This window comes from Myxine glutinosa, chromosome 10 (genome assembly GCF_964187855.1).
Source record: "Myxine glutinosa chromosome 10, kmMyxGlut1.1, whole genome shotgun sequence".
NCBI classification, from domain to species: Eukaryota; Metazoa; Chordata; class Myxini; order Myxiniformes; family Myxinidae; genus Myxine; species Myxine glutinosa.
In genome coordinates this window covers 102898299-102914923 of record NC_136270.1, presented here as the reverse complement: position 1 = coordinate 102914923, position 16625 = coordinate 102898299, and the positions used below count along the sequence as shown (strand labels likewise).

At 44.3% G+C, this 16625-nt stretch overlaps 1 protein-coding gene across 1 annotated transcript in view; it reads right to left on the bottom strand.

Moving 5' to 3' along the window:
* Positions 1-16625, bottom strand: part of ADCY1 (adenylate cyclase 1) — a 270713-nt gene that overhangs the window by 63039 nt on the left and 191049 nt on the right. The window contains exon 16 of the mRNA XM_068126368.2: positions 454-570. Within this exon, the coding sequence (XP_067982469.2) occupies positions 454-570 (117 nt within the window). The remainder of the gene's footprint in view (positions 1-453; positions 571-16625) is intronic.

Sequence of the window (16625 nt, the reverse complement as noted above, 5' to 3'; positions counted from 1 at the left end):
GACAGACAAATACACAAACTGGAGTGATCAAAATATTTGTCCAAATTTTTTTTTTTTGCCAAGTAACAAACAGACACGGGTGAAAACATAACCTCGATCCACCTCCGGTGGCGTCGGTAAAAACGAAAAGTCTCAATTTAGTTGACCCTTTTTTTGCATCACAGCTTGATAGTTTCCTGCCTCCACATGACTCATCATAATATTTTTCACTAGTTCTCTACAGCCCGGCCTGATTTGATTCCCAATGTTCCTACAGTGCTGATTTGGTTATTGGATGCCAAGCAGCCAACCTTCGTTTCAACTTCAATATTCCTTGCAAAAGAGAAAAGACATGCACAATTTGATTCCAAACTTCTTTGCGAACCAAACAGTGCCCGATTCAATCCCCAGGCGTGCGACATATGTGCGATTTGGGTGTCGGTGTCCTTCGGCTCAGCGTGATAGATACCCCACCATGTTCCGCGGGTTGGACTGCAGGAAGTGCTGTGCCACATGAGCGGGGAGCAGGTTGAAGAGGATCCGCTTGTTGTCATTCTTCACCTTTTCCATCTCACCCCGCTCCTCTTCTGCCTGCGGCATCACATGAATCATCACATGCATCAATGGACAGGTATTTTGGTTAGTCGTCCTCCATCATGCCATTTTCATTTCAAATAGTTTCAGCGAATTGCACCATTTGCGCTGCCCCTGCCATTGATAGGAGTCTTCATGGTGACCGAATGGGTAATTAGGATGCACTTGAGAAAATGTACGAGTATTTTATATTTTTCGTATGAAGCACAAAACTAAGGAATCCTTCTTCCTCCCTGCTTGCATCACCAATGTAGTCTGAAGGAAGCACTTTGGGACTTCCGTAAACATGGAAAATCACTGAAACATGTTGCAAAACTTAACCACACAGTTACAAATGAATGAAGATACTCGAATACCATTTTTCGCCGAAAGTCTTCTTCTTTAAAAAGAATGAAATTCATATGACTGCAGCAATCTGATTACACAGCTTATCATACCTGAGTGACCCTGTTTGGCATAATGACCCTTATGATTAATGACCTTATGATTCTAGTTTAAAATCAAATATACTCTGTTGATTTGGTTGTTGTCTCCAAATAATATAACAAATAATAATGAATCAAACTGTTTCTTCACATTTTTCATCCTCATCTGAACTTATTTAAGTGTTTGATCAACAGCAGATATGAGAGACCACCTCCGAGTCGTGGAATGCTAAAGGAAAAGGTTATTTGCCAAGGCAGATTATATAAGCTCATCTGCAACAAGGATCTTGCAACCTATTTGATTTCTGTACTAGAATTCCCAGTGTTTCATTCTCAACAACTGAATGAAGCATCAAGCAAAGCAAGAAAAAACTAGAGCTTCCAGGGAAGCAGAACTCAACTGAACTGACTGGACAACTTTAAAGTAAGTCAGTTGTCTGTACTAGATTTGACTTAAATGAAAAGCCAACAACCTTGTGTAATAATTTTAAAATATACCGGCCTATGGCGGCCATTTTGTGACAGATCGGGTTGACATGCGATAGCAACCTACCTTGTGTGGTAAGAGTCTCACACACCAAGTTTGATCAAAATCCATAAATATTTGTGGACGTTAAAGCCTTAACGTCGTTTCGGAGCTGAAAACAATATGGCGGCCTATGGCGGCCATTTTGTGACGGATCGGGTTGGAATGCAATAGCAACCTACCTTGTGTGGTAAGGGTTAAACATTCTAAGTTTGATCAAAATCTGTTAATATTTGTGGACGCTAGAGTGTTAACGTCGTTTTCATGACCAAAAACAAAATGGTCGCCTAAGTCCGCCATTTTTCAACGGATCGGGCTGAAATGTAATACCAACCTGGTCCTTGGGGTAAGGATGCTGCTCGTAAAGTTTGATCAGAATCAGTTGATATTTGTGGACGCTGGAGTGTTAACGTCGAAAAGTTAACGGACGACAGACGACGGACACCGAAGGGTTCAGTATGTGATGAACTCAACTGGACGGTAGTCCAGTTGAGTTAAAAATGATCGTAAAATATTTTCTTAATAATTTGGCTAATAGCATACCTACTAAACAACCAGTGCATCATCTGAAGCTGTAACTTTGTGAAAACTAATTAAATAAGTCATTAATCGAAAAAATTAAAGAACAAATTGATTATAATCAATAAATAATTAATCGATTAATCAAGAAATCAAAAATATCCTTGATAGCCACATCACTTGGTCACTGTCGTGTCCAAATATCAGCCTCCTAGCTCAAACGGTGCCTGAGATATTGCCCAGAAGAAAAAGGAAATAAATAAGTACTTAATTAATCAATAATAATTAAGTAACAAATCAATTAATTGAATTATCAAAAAACAAAAAATACAGTTTTTGCCAAAGTACTTGCTCACTATTGTGCCGAAATTTCAGCTTCCCAGCTCAAATTAGAAAGAAACCGGAGTGAAAACTGAGTACTCCCTTTCAGCGCGTGTCATTGCCAGGCCCCCTTTGGTGCCTGGTAATGACGTCATGCAGTGCCTGGAGATGGCATAGGAGAGGTGCGGTGTACAAAAATTTCAAAAATCATCATGCATCATCAATGATCTGTACTCTCAACAGTATCAGTGCTATCAAAAAGGTCTCTTGGCAACGGTGATACTATGGGTGCTTTCCTGTTGCCTTCACAGCAGTCATTCATGACAGGAAATTAGAATTTGTTCAGTGTGCTGGCAATAAATGGCCTACTATTCACAAAATGCATTGTAGGATCTTTAACATCCATTAACAATTACTTCTGGCAGAGGGATCCTCCAGCTTGATGGTTAGCACACACATTGATGCCTCGCTTTGAATGCAAAACACCAGGATGACAGTTAATAGCTGGGTTGAGATGCTAGAATGCTCAAAGGAAATTGCATATACAGTGCCTTCCGAAAGTATTCACACCCCTTGGCATTTTTCACATTTTGTTATGTCACAGGCTGAATTAAAAATGGATTAAATTGAGATTTGTTTTATCACTGATCGACACATAATCCCCATTAATGTCAAAGTGGATTTTTTTTGAAATTTTCACAAGATAATTAAAAATGAATACAGAAATATCCAATTTACATTAAGTATTTAACCCCCTGAGCCAATACTTTGTCGAAGCACCTTTGGTAGCTTCTACAGCGTCGAGTCTTCTTGGGTATGTCTGTATCAGCTTTGCACATCTGGATTTTGGGAGTTTCTCCCATTCTTCCTTGTAGATTTGCTCAAGCTCTGTCAGGTTTGATGGGGAGCGTTGGTGAACAGCAATCTTCAAGTCTTTCCACAGATTCTCAAAGGGATTAAAGTCTGGGCTTTAACTGGGCCACTCAAGGACTTTCACGTTCTTGTTCTGAAGCCGTTCCAGTGTTGCTTTGGCTGTATGCTTGGGGTCATTGTCCTGTTGGAATGTAAATCTTCACAGCAGTCTAAGGTCTTTTACACTCTGAGTCAGGTTCTCCTTCAGGATTTGCCTGTATTTGGCTCCATTCATTGTTCCTTACAAGCCTCCCAGTCCCTGCCGCTGAAAAACATCCCCATAGCACGATGCTGCCACCACCAATCTTCATGGTAGAGATGGATGACGTTAGATGTGTGATGAGCTGTACCAGATGTAGTTTCTGCCAGACATAACGCTTTGCATTCAGGCCAAAGAGTTCAATTTTCAACTCATCAGACCACATAATATTTTGCCTCATGCTCTCAGTCTTTCACTTCAGGCGTGCTGTCATGTGCCTTTTTGCAAACTCCAGGTGTGCTGTCATGCGCCTTTATCTCAGGTGTGGCTTCCATCTGGATACTCTCCCGTAGACTCTAGATTTGTTAAGTGCTGCAGGGACTGTTGTCCTTCCGGCAGGTTGTACCATTTCAGCCAATAATCTCTGTAGGTATGTAAGAGTGGACATTGGGTTATTGGTCACCTCCCGAACCAAGGTCCTTCTTGCCCGGTTCCTCTGTTTGGTCAGACGGCCAGCCCTAGGAAGAGTCTGGGTAGTTCCATATTCTTTCCATCTCCTAATTGTGGAGCTCACTGTGCTCTTGGGAACTTTCATCACTCTACAAATGGTTTTATATGCATCCCAAGATCTATGCCTTCTCACAATTCTATCTCGGAGTTCTCCAGACAGTTCCTTGGACTTCATGGTAGAGTTTCTGCTCTGACATGCACCATCAACTGTGGAACCTTATATACTGTAGAAAGGTGTTTCTTTATAAATCATGTCAAATCAATTGAATTGGCCACAGGTGGATTCCACTCAAGTTGTAGAGATATCTCAAGAATGATCAAAAGGAGTTGCATGCACATGAGCTCAATTTGGAGTGTCAGAACAAAAGGGTTGAATATTTATTGACTCGAAACATTTCAGATTTTTATTTTTAATTACTTGTAAAAATTTCTTTTTAAAAATCCCACTTTGACATTATGGGTTATTTATTACGTGTACATCATTGACCAAAAAACTCAATTTACTCCATTTTAAATTCACCCTGTCAAACAACAAAATGTGAAAAAAGTCATGGGGTGTGAATACTTTCTGAAGGCACTGTATCTCCAAGCTATCCTGCAAACTCTTTCAAAAACTACACCTGAACAAAGGAAAAATCCATCCAACATGACTGCAAAAAACCCACAATGCCTGAGGAATGTGAGAGACATTCTACTAGATTAAGCATCCCACCAGCAAAATTACAGACACCCCTTATACTCGATTCACACAAGTCAGATAATGTGCTGCACACCGAGAAGTCCACACAACAAACCCTATATTTTAATCCTAAATAAAAATCAATTGACCTCATTACCCAAAAGATGAATATTAAAGATGCTAACTGTTGTGAAAAGAGAAAGAAATCTATTTGAGGCTAAATAAATGACTTAAAAGTTCATTTAATTTGTGGACAGTCATGATATTCCTATGAAGCACCAGGTGAACCTGGAAATTACTTGCATAACATTGGCCACCCCAAAAACAATCATTGTGTAAACTTGCATATAACCCATCCATCCAATCCCCTCCTCCCCCCCCCCCCCCCCCCCCCTTTTGATACATGACTTGTAATACAGGCTTCCACCAAGCGACGCTACATGTTACACATTTTTATAGAGAAAATTGTCAGCCCCCTAGGAATATGAATTTTTTATCACGTGAAACTCTCCCCGGGCACAAAAAACACACAAACAATATGATAATTCCCCTAGTTGTATGATAATCTGATTTTCATGCAGAGAATTGGGGAATTACAGTGCATTCAGAAAGTATTCAGACCCCTTCACTTTTTCACATTTTGTTATGTTGCAGCCTCATGCTGAAATCGTTTAAATTCATTTTTTCCCTCATCAATCTACACTCAATACCCCACAATGACAAAGAGAAAACAGGATTTTAGAAAGTTTTGCAAATTTATTAAAAATAAAAAACTGAAATATCACATTTACATAAGTATTCATACCCTTTGCTATGACACTTGAAATTTAGCTCAGGTGCCTCCCATTTTTCTTGTTAGTCCCCTACCGGTGTACACCGGTGGGGACTATAGGTTTGCACTCCGTCCGTCAGTCTGTCAGTCCGTCAGTCCGTCACGCAATGAACAGTTTTCCGGACTTTTTTTTCTAAACTCTTAATGCTAATGATTTCAAACTTGGTACATGGTTTCCTCATGATAAGTTACAGATCAAGTTCGAACTTCACGACGTTTCGATCATGTTTGACAAAGTTATGGCACTTTGAACTTTGGGAATTTCCCCAACAGTTTTCCGGACGACAGACTGCCGGTAGGGGACATGTATTGCAGCGCAATACTCAGAATGCTTGTTCATCTTTGAGATGCTTCTACACCTTGATTGGAGTCCACCTGTGGTAAATTCAATTGATTGGACATGATTTGGAAAGGCACACACCTGTCTATACAAGGTCTCACAGCTGACAATGCATATCAGAGCAAAAACCAAGTCATGAGGTCGAAGGAACTGCCTGCAGAGCTCAGAGACAGGATTGTGTCGAGACACAGATCTGGGGAAGCCTACAAAAAAAATTCTGCTGCATTGTGGGTTCCCAAGAGCACAGTGGCCTCCATAATTATTAAATGGAAGCAGTTTGGAACAACCAGGACTCTTCCTAGAGCTGGCCGCCCGGCCAAACTGAGCAATCGGGGGAGAAGGGCCTTGGTAAGAGAGGTGACCAAGAACCCGATGGTCACTCTGGCTGAGCTCGAGAGATCCTGTGTGGTGATGGGAGAAACTTCCAGAAGGACAACCATCACTGCAACACTCCACCGATCTGGGCTTTATGGCAGAGTGGCCACATGTTTGGAAAGTAGAAACCATCACGGCATGTCGTCATTCACTTGAACTCGATATCTCTTTTTTTCATTCCAAACAATATAACTCCAATCACAAATGAATCACAAAATAAATTTTTAACAACATTGTTAATGTTTCCTTCATTGTAAAAACTACCAAGTCAACAGTTGAAAGGATTTTGAGCCGATAGGTGTTACGGCCTCGGCAAGATCGATGGAGACAGCGATCTGTTAGCTTATACACCGCCAAAATAGCTATGTGGAATTATCTCATGTAGAGATTGAACTCACGTTGGTTGAACTGTGGCCGAGGTCATTATTTACTTTTAATGATGTTCATATATGAATCAAAAAGAAGATAAAAGGTTTTGGGTCGTCCTTTCCGCATATCTCGTGGGATTGTGTGTTGGAGAGAAGATCGTGATGGCGGGGAGGGGGTTGGCATTCTCTCAAGCAGGGATTCAACCCATGTCCTTATAAAAGGTCTTTGTCCGAGGTCACCGAGTCCGATCGGTGCAGCCGTGCAGCGATCGGTGCAGCCGTTTGTGCGGCACCCGGGAAAATAACGTTATGCGGGAGTCCAAACCTGAAAATGATGGAGACCAAAGCTGAAATTGGAAAAACAATATAGCCTATTTTACTCCAGGAGATCGCAGGATTGCCCACCCAAAATATCATTGCGATCGGTTCAGCCGTTTTTGCGGTACCTTCGAACGGACGGACGGACAGACAGACAGACGGGTGGACATTTGGTGAATTATAGTGAGATGACCCAGGGCTCAAATGAAAGAAATGATGCCCAACTAAAAAAAAGAGTTGCCTTATAAGGAACTTAAACGCAGGAGGAGACCATTCGGCCCATCAAACCTTGAGCAATGGTTGCTTGTCCGTGCTCTATCCTTTTTAAAATGCTGAGCATCAAGCGAGAAAGCAGCACGAACTGTTTATTAAATCTTTGGTACGACTCAGCTGGGGTTTGAACCACCGACCTCCCAGACTCAGTGAAGACGCTCTAACCAAAGTTAAAATAAAAGGTCAGACTCCTCTTGATGTTGAGTTTAGGCAAAGCGATGTACAATATCCTATGCCACATGGTACAGAGAGAGGCATGTGTGATGGAAATGATCCAAGAAGGGTATTGAATCATCATTCGTCCAGTATTTCAATTGTCATGATAACCTTCCCACAGCGAGGATTTCCGCTTGCTGATTTGGTAGGCCGCAATGCCCCAGCGGCATGACAGACGCCTCAGCGGGGTCTGGCTCCAGCAGCGCACAAAGAAAGGCTGCTGATATTTATGAAGCTTATTTCTGCACAACTCGTCAGACAGGAGGCTAATCTGCATGGGCAAGACTGCTCTTCAGCAGCGTGGGAGAGACAGACCTGTCAACAAGCACAGAAAACCTGGACAGGGGATAATCTCGCCTCCTGCATGCTGATTAACAACACTCCGGCACCCTCATCCAAGGATGTTTGTGACTCTCGCTTTGGTGAAATGGGGAGGACTCAATCCAAACTATTGAGCATGCAGAGTTTTAGAGGAGTAAGGCATTTACAATGATTAAAGAGTACATGATAGGAAGATGCAGTGTGAAGGGCTGGGATGGAGGGAGATGGGATAAGTTAAGTCATCATCATCATCATTATTTTACAGCCGTTTCCATGCTTGCACGTGTGTAAGCCATGATTCACCTAAAGGCCGCAACGCCAAAAGGAATATTGGAGGCATGTTTTTGTGGTCGGATGCCTTTCCTGATGCCACCACAGAATCAGCTGTGGACCTCGCCTTTTTTTATTTTTTATTTTTTTTGTATACAAGATCGAGGCTCGTGAAAGAGCTAACATGAATCACACAAAAAGTCAAACCGACACATAAAACACAAAATAAGGGGAGTGGTAGAGAAGATGGGGAGAGAGGGGGAAGGACACAAACACAACATTTGAGAGCAGGGACATCGAGAGAACTGTGGGATGGAGAGCGCTTGGGGGGAGGTGGGAGAGGTATAAAACACAAGGACAATGCAAGGACTTCCAGGAAAGAAGTTGGAATTTCTAAAAAGTGTATCTGGCGTGAAAATTAGCGGGGGTAGAAAAGATCAAGGTTTTGGATGGGGAAGATAAGAGATGGTGGTGAACAGCTGTTTTAAAGACCTGGAGGGGGGAGTGGGATTGAAGGGAGTGGGGGAGTTTGTTCCAGAGGCGGGAGAAAAGAGGAATGAAAGAGTGAAGGTGAGCAGAGAGCCTAGATTTTGGCAGTTTAACCATAACAGGGTTGCTGGCAGATCTTGTGCGACCTGTAGGAATATTTGGGGGGCAGAGCACAGAGCGAGCTGGGGGAGCAAGGCCGGAGAGGAGTCGGTAGAAGACAGAAAGACCACCAACCTGCCTACGGTGAGTGAGTGAAAGGCCCTCGGAGTTAGCTTCATCGTAGCTTTGTCTAAAGAGACATTCCGTTCAGGGCATCAGGTGGATTTGCAAATAGAGTTTTCTTCACCGAAGTGGAATGCCTACCAAGGCCAAAGAGCTCCACCTACCCTGGTTGGATCGTTGAGTGTCACAGCAAGTTCTCACAATGGAGGGCCATGCACACCACACCTCTGGGGTACCAACCTACTATGAGATCCTCCAGACATTTAGCCAGTGCCCTCAAGAGCACCGTTGCCATGGTGCACCACTACGAGGTAGTCTGAAAGTCTTGACAATGTTCCGGAAGGAAGTTCTTACACACTAGGCCTTCTTTTCGCTCGCAGAGCTATCCGGCAGTCATAGCTAAAAGCAACGAGTGCTAAACCACGTAGTACCCTATTACAGCACCAGCCGCATACACCTGCCCTGTGAAAAACAAACCAAAACACAAGCACCACAAAAAAAAAGGGTAAGAAAAAGTGAATTGTTATTTAAAGGAAAACCGAGGTGATGGAATAGGTTCGATGATTAAAAAAAAGGCATGGGGCAGCAACACCTTATCAACACCTTAAGCGACGAAACCTCAAGTCGGAGTGTGAATAGTGACGTTTCAGCTGCAATATCCGTTACATCTCAAGTACGGATCGTCCCTAATGTATTTCGCGAAAAATAATATTACAAGTTGTATGGTTGTCAGATTGTCGCACATGTTTCTCAAAGTCTGCTTGGAATTCTGTTTATTACTGTACATTTTATTGTGACCTGTACACCGAATTGAATGTTGCACTTCCTCAAAATAAAGCTGCAAATTTGGAGGGGGCAGAAGCCGATTTCAGAGGAACGCACACTACCAGAAAATGAAATAAGTCAGGATGATCATGGAATGTGAAATTTCATCCAAAAAGCGATATAGAATATAAATGGTTGCCCTTCATGTCTGAACAAGGCCATTCGCATGAAACATGGGAAGTACCTGGTCAGTTTGTTTATAGTGTGCAGAGGATGCTGCCCAGACAGCAACCGCAAGATAGCAAGCAGTGCAATCCGGTGTCAAGCAACTTCCAAGAAAACTGGACCACTTTCTTTGGAATTTCTCCAGGGTGATGGCGATAGCTCACTTAATCTTCGTGAAGGACACCGTGGGATCTTTAAAGTCCATCAACCAATGTTGGCATTGGGACGCCCAGCTTAAACGTCCATCTGAGGGATGGCACACAAGTCGATGCCTCGCCCTGCCTGCCCAGGATGACAGTTTACACCTTTGTCAAGATTGAAACCCAGGCTAAACAGGTCAGAGGCGAACGTGAACATCTCTGCACTATCCTGCCAGTGATGTAAAACCTTGGGAGAAACACAATTGCAAACAACCTGCAAGAGAAAGGAAAGATATAAAAACCTACAATTCACACCAGTGGGGATAAATAACAAGCAGGTGTCAAGGCTACAAAAGGAAGGTCATGCCTTTCCTTTTGGGGAAGGATAAAAGGACCTTCCCCATTGGGGTGACCTTCCATTTGCCGGAGGTCATTAGCCGCTGAATCATCATGCTGAGTATGCGTCTGCAAAACAACTTTAGGGCTCGGCATTGTTTTTGGAACGATATTCATAACCATAGAGATCATTATTTGAGACGGCTTGCAGCACCTTGCGGAGTCTATTGCACATTGGGTTAAGAATGCAATAAAAGCAAAGCTGGAGCTCGACCAGATTTTGCTAAAGCTCCAAAAGTAATTTGGCAAATGGTACATAACTGAGTCCATCACACTATGGATATATATATATATATATATATATATATATATACTATATATATATATATATATATATATATGTATATATATATATATGTAAACATTTTTGATTCCATGTACTATTATTGTTTTCGAAAGGTTTATTGTTTATGAACCGTTTTCAAAAGGTGGAAAAGTTAGAGTTAAAAGAAACCGGAAACCGGATGACGAACAAGAAGAGGAGGAGAAGAAGCCCAGCTGCTTCGAGGTCTGGAGCAAACGTTGATGAACGGAGGTCACTAGCGAACTTCGGGTTTCCCGGGAAAGGGATTCTTGCGACAGAGTTGTTATCGCTGTGACAGATCAACCTGCGTGTCAGGTTTTGGCGGTTGATTCCGAGGAGAATCATCGTCGTGCCGTCACGCCTCGAGAGCGGGCCGTCGGCCATTTTGACTCGCGCAGGACTTGCGCTTCACTCAAGGTTTCATCTCGCTTCGATCATTTTCACCGCATTCAGACGTTGATCTGGTGTGTGTGTCACGTGGCTTTTGAGTGGAAAATCTGCGTGTCGCCGATTTGGAGCCGTGAAACGTCCATACCCGAGGGTGTGATTTCCCAGTCGCCTTGAGGGTGCCTTTGCGCAGCTTTGGCAGCAGGACTGTAACTGCCAACCCAACGGGATTCTGGTCTCGATTGGACATTGTTCTGACGATCGCTGGAGCGGATCGACTTTGGCTTGAAGCCGGAATCAACTTAGGATTGAAGCCCGGAAAGAGACATTGGGCATCTTCTTCTTTTCGCTCACTTGGAGCACAGTGAGTTATATTGTACGAACCTGATGGTACAATCATAGGAAATATATATTGGTTGTACAATTGATTACTATTGTTGTTGTACTGTTATTCTTGTGTGATCTTAATACAATATTTGTTTGTTTGTAACAATTGGTGTGGCTTCACCATTGATCTTTGACATACAGAATAACACATTTTTCTGCCGTGACTCCTCTCGGGGCTCGGAGGTACACCGTGACCGGGGGCTGGGGAGGAGCACGTAACAATACATATATATATATATATATATATATGTACTAGCTGAGGTACCCGGCTTCGCCCGGGTTGAATAAGAATAAGACAAATATATGATGAAAAGAACATGTATATTTTAGAGCAATATCACAGTACATTTCCTACATGACGTTTTGTCAATATTGTCAATTTCTCAAAACCTCTTGGTATACAACATTTCTGGTTTTCTGGAGGATGGGGGAAGGATGGGGAAAGGGAGGGGAGGGGGGAGTGGAGGGGGAGGGGGAGGGGAGGGGGGAGTGGAGGGGGAGGGGGGAGGGGGGAGTGGAGGGGGAGGGGGGAGGGGAGGGGGAGTGGAGGGGGAGGGGAGGGGGGAGGGGAGGGAGGGGGGAGGGTGGAAGGGGAAGGGGGAGGGGGAGGGGAGGGGGGAGGGGAGGGAGAGGTGGGAGGGGAGAGGGTGGGGGGGATGGGAGGGGGTGGGTGAGGGGGGAGGGGGTGGGGGGAGGGGAGGGGGTGGGGGAGGGGGGAGGGGTGGGGGAGGGGGGAGGGGAGGGGGAGTGGAGGGCGAGGGGAGGGGGGAACGGCTAGCTTGGCAAGCGATAGCAGGCTTTTTACTTTTATTTTTACCTCAATGAGGGCTATATATATAATAATAATAATAATAATAATGCATTTATTTTATATAGCGCTTTTCAGGAAGCCCAAAGACGCTTTGACAGAGTGCAAAACATAATGCATAGCAAAACATAAAGACAATTGCAAAAAAAGAAGAATCAATAGGGAAATATTCAAAGCACAAAGGAGGGAGAAGGAGAGGAGATAGTCAGGGGTTAGATGCTGTGGGTTAAATGTTGAATGCAGTGTTGAACAGGTGGGTCTTGAGTGATGTTTTGAATGTGGTGAGTGAGGAGGAGTCTCTGATGGTGTGAGGTAGCGAGTTCCAGAGGGTGGGAGCAGCGATGGAGAAGGCCCTGTACCCCCAGGATCTAAATTTGGTCCGGATGGGGGGGGTCAGGAGGTTGGTACCAGCAGAGCGGAGGTTGCGGGTGGGAGTGTGTCTGGAGAGGAGGTCAGCCAGGTAGGATGGGGCCAGGTTATGGAGGGCTTTGTAGGTCAAGAGGAGGATTTTGTACTGGATTCTCTGGGAGAGATGGGGAGCCAGTGAAGCTTGTAAAGGACGGGGGTGATGTGGTCACGGGTCCGGGAATGGGTGAGTAGACGGGCAGCGGAGTTCTGAATGTATTGGAGTTTATTGGTGATTGTTGAGGGTGAACCATAAAGGAGGCTATTGCAGTAGTCCAGACGGGAAGTGATGAAGGCGTGGATGAGGGTTTCTGCAGCCACGGAGGAGAGGGATGGACGGAGACGGGCGATGTTTTTCAGGTGAAAGAAGGCTGTCTTTGTGATCTGTTTAGTGTATTTGTCGAAGGAGAGGGTTTGGTCAAAGATGATGCCAAGATTCCGGATGTGAGGGGAGGTGGACACTGGGAAACCGTCGATGTTGAAGGCAAAGTTATGGGTGGACTTGGTGAGCGTTTTTGGGCCAATGATGATTATTTCAGATTTATCACAGTTAAGTTTGAGGAAGTTGATTTGAAGCCAGGATTTTATTTCAGTGATGCAGTTTGTCAGGATAGAGTGGGTGGCGGTGGAGATGGACTTGGTGGAGATGAAAAGCTGGATGTCATCGGCGAAGCAGTGGAATTGGTGAAATTGGAAGCAGTGGAAGCAGTGAAATATAGTCCGTGCTTGGAGCCTTCAAGTCCAACATAAAGTTTTTTTATGAAAAATAATGCAGATGTATAACAATCCACCAATGCAAGTTCAGAAATGAATGCAGTGAAGGAACTGCGCTCCAACGCGAGTCGAAAGAATTGACGCGACCAAAGACGGAATTCGTCCGAGTTGCTTTATTGAAACAAAACAGCTCAGGTATTCTGACAAGCCCGTTTTTCGGGCAACAATATATATACACATTTATGTCGGGAAGTTTGCCCGGCAAAAGCTATACCGGGCATGCCCGGGTATCAAGGGCGAGCCTTGGAAAGGCGAGTCTGGACCTGCCCGGGCGTGTTTGGCTGCGGCCTGGCAAGTCGAGGCTGGGCGTGCCCGGGCGCTCTGGGCGAGCACTGGAAAGGCGATAGCGGGCATGCCCGGACGCTCTGGGCGAGCCCTGGAAAGGCGATAGCGGGCATGCCCGGATGCTCTGGGCGAGCCCTGGAAAGGCGATAGCGGGCATGCCCGGACGCTCTGGGCGAGCCCTGAAAAGGCGAGAGCGGGCATGCCCGGGAAAGACGAGACCGGGCGTGCCCGGGAGGTTCGGGCGTGCCCGGGAACAGTGAGTCTGGGCATGCCCGGGAGAGGCGCGTCTGGCCGTGTTCTGGCCGGTGCAAGGCGATTATGTACATCCAGCGGTAACCGCTACAGCAGATCCTTTACTTTGCGATACAAACGCAATTCCCGCCATTTCCACTCACGATCGAGGCTACACAGTGACCGCGCCTCTTCTTCCTCCTACAACTTCGTCTCACTTCTTTCACTCAAAATGCACGAAATTCTGCCGCATGAAATTATGTAGAGGCCTCGTCGGGGGGATATAAGGTAGATAAGGAAGGCGTTGTAACAGAAGAATCAAAATAAAAGTGGAAGAACATAAGGAAATGGGAGCTATTCTGGACCCACAGCCAAACCCGACAAACCATTGCAATACACCCCAAACGTCTAGCGCCGCCACAAACTACACCATGGAATTGCAGCTGGTGTGGTTTTTTTAAACCATTGATATTAAAATAAAACGTAGCCTAACACCACCGGGATTTTATGCTGATTCCGAATCTGTGTCTAAAACTTTTCTCCGATGTGTAGTTCTTGAGTTATAAGCGGACATCCAGACAGACAGACACACACACAGACACTCCTCCTTTATATATATATATATATATATATATATATATATATATATATATACATATATATATACACAGTGCCTTCAGAAAGTATTCAGACCCTTTCACATTTTGATATGTTGCAGCCTTATGCTGCAATCGTTTAAATTCATTTTTTCCCTCATCAATCTACACTCAATACCCCATAATGACAAAGAGAAAACAGGATTTTAGAAAGTTTTGCAAATTTATTAAAAAGAAAAAACTGAAATATCACATTGACATAAATATTCAGACCTTTTGCTATGACACTTGAAATTTAGCTCAGGTGCCTACCATTTCTCTTGATCATCTTTGAGATGTTTCTACACCTTGATTGGGGTCCACCTGTGGTAAATTCAATTGATTGGACATGATTTGGAAAGGCACACACCTGTCTATATAATGTCTCACAGCTGACAATGCATATCAGAGCAAAAACCAAGCCTTGAGGTCGAAGGAACTACCTGCAGAGCTCAGACAGGATTGTGTCGAGGCACAGATCTGGGGAAGCCTACAAAAAAAATCTCTGCTGCATTGAAGGTTCCCAGAGCACAGTGGGCTCCATAATTATTAAGTGGAAGAAGTTTGGAACAACCAGGACTTTTCCTAGAGCTGGCCGCCTGGCCAAACTGAGCAATCGGGGGAGATGGGCCTTGGTAAGAGAGGTGACCAAGAACCCGATGGTCACTCTGGCTGAGCTCCAGAGATCCTATGTGGAGATGGGAGAATCTTCCCGAAGGACAACCATCACTGCAACACTCCACCGATCTGGGCTTTATGGCAGAGTGGCCAGACGGAAACCAAACAGTTCAATATTGGTGTCATCAGACCACAGAATCTTGTTTCTCACAGTCTGAGAGTCCTTTAGGTGCTTTTTTGCAAACTCCAAGCGGGCTTTCATGTGTCTTTCACCGAAGAGAGGCTTCCGTCTGGCTGCAACATAACAAAATGTGAAAAAAGTGAAGGGGTCTGAATACTTTCTGAATGCACTGTATATGTTTGTGCGTGTCAGTGTGTATGCGTGCAAGTTGCTGATGTTGGCTGCTATCTCCGCCCATGGGTGGGTTTTCAGGAGGTGGAACAGAAGAAGACCTCCACATCTGTTTGTGCCTGTGTAGTGTGTGTGTGTGTGTGTGTGTGTGTGTGTGTGTGTGTGTGTTTGTGTGTGTTTGTGTGTGGTGGCTTGGTGGAGGTGCATATGATGAGGGACAAGGCTCCTAACGTTTTCCCCAAATCCACAAAACCTCCCGGGATCTCCTGATGCATAATAAAAATTTGCGGTTATGCTTTTTTCTGTAGGGACTAAGGCTCGTGGAGGAGCTGCAACATAAGTCACACACATGCAGACAAATACCTGAGACAACACCCGTCTTGGCTTCAGACAAATAACCACAGAGCTTGGGGGAAATGATGTAAATTAAGGAGAATTCTGTGCACCAGTGACACCATCTTTATGACATAGCTTTTCTCTTTGCACTCAGTTGAGCAATTAAGGAGGAATTTCCTTCTCCCCATGCATGCCTACCTATGGCGCATGCTCTCTCATTAAATGTTATCACAGGACAGTTGACTGAAGCTAGCAGGAATTTGTAATTTGTTCAGGGATGTCAACATCCTCTTCGTGATTGACACCGTGGGACATTTCATGTCAACTAACAACCAGTATTGGCACACTTAACATCCTTCCGAGGAACGGTGCACAGATTGCTGCATCGGCCTGTGTATGAAACACCAGGTTGATAGTTTATAGATGGGTCAGGATTCGAACCCCGAAAATAATGACATATGGAATGATGACCCGATGACCCTATAATGACCTTGGAAAAATACCAAACCCAGCTAGGCTTCAGGCATCTCACCTGGTATGCTTACGAGGAAACATTTTCATCTGTGTACTTTACTCAACACCTCGGTCGCAGCTCCAGGATGAGCTTAACACAAATACCGATCATAACCTGTCGACCAACAACATAAAAACCAATAAACGGCTTCTGGCTTATGATTGGTGAACTAATTCAGTGACCCAATATGAAAATAAAATTATGAATTTGTCTTCTCCATATTCTCATAATAAACCTTTGTTGAAAATAGACCCAAAATATCCCGAATCCCCAAAAGACCCTGAAGACCCAAAAGACCCTGAAAGACCCAAAGGACCTAAAATACCCTTTAGACTCAAAAGACCCTGAAGATGCAATAGACTTTGATGACCCAAA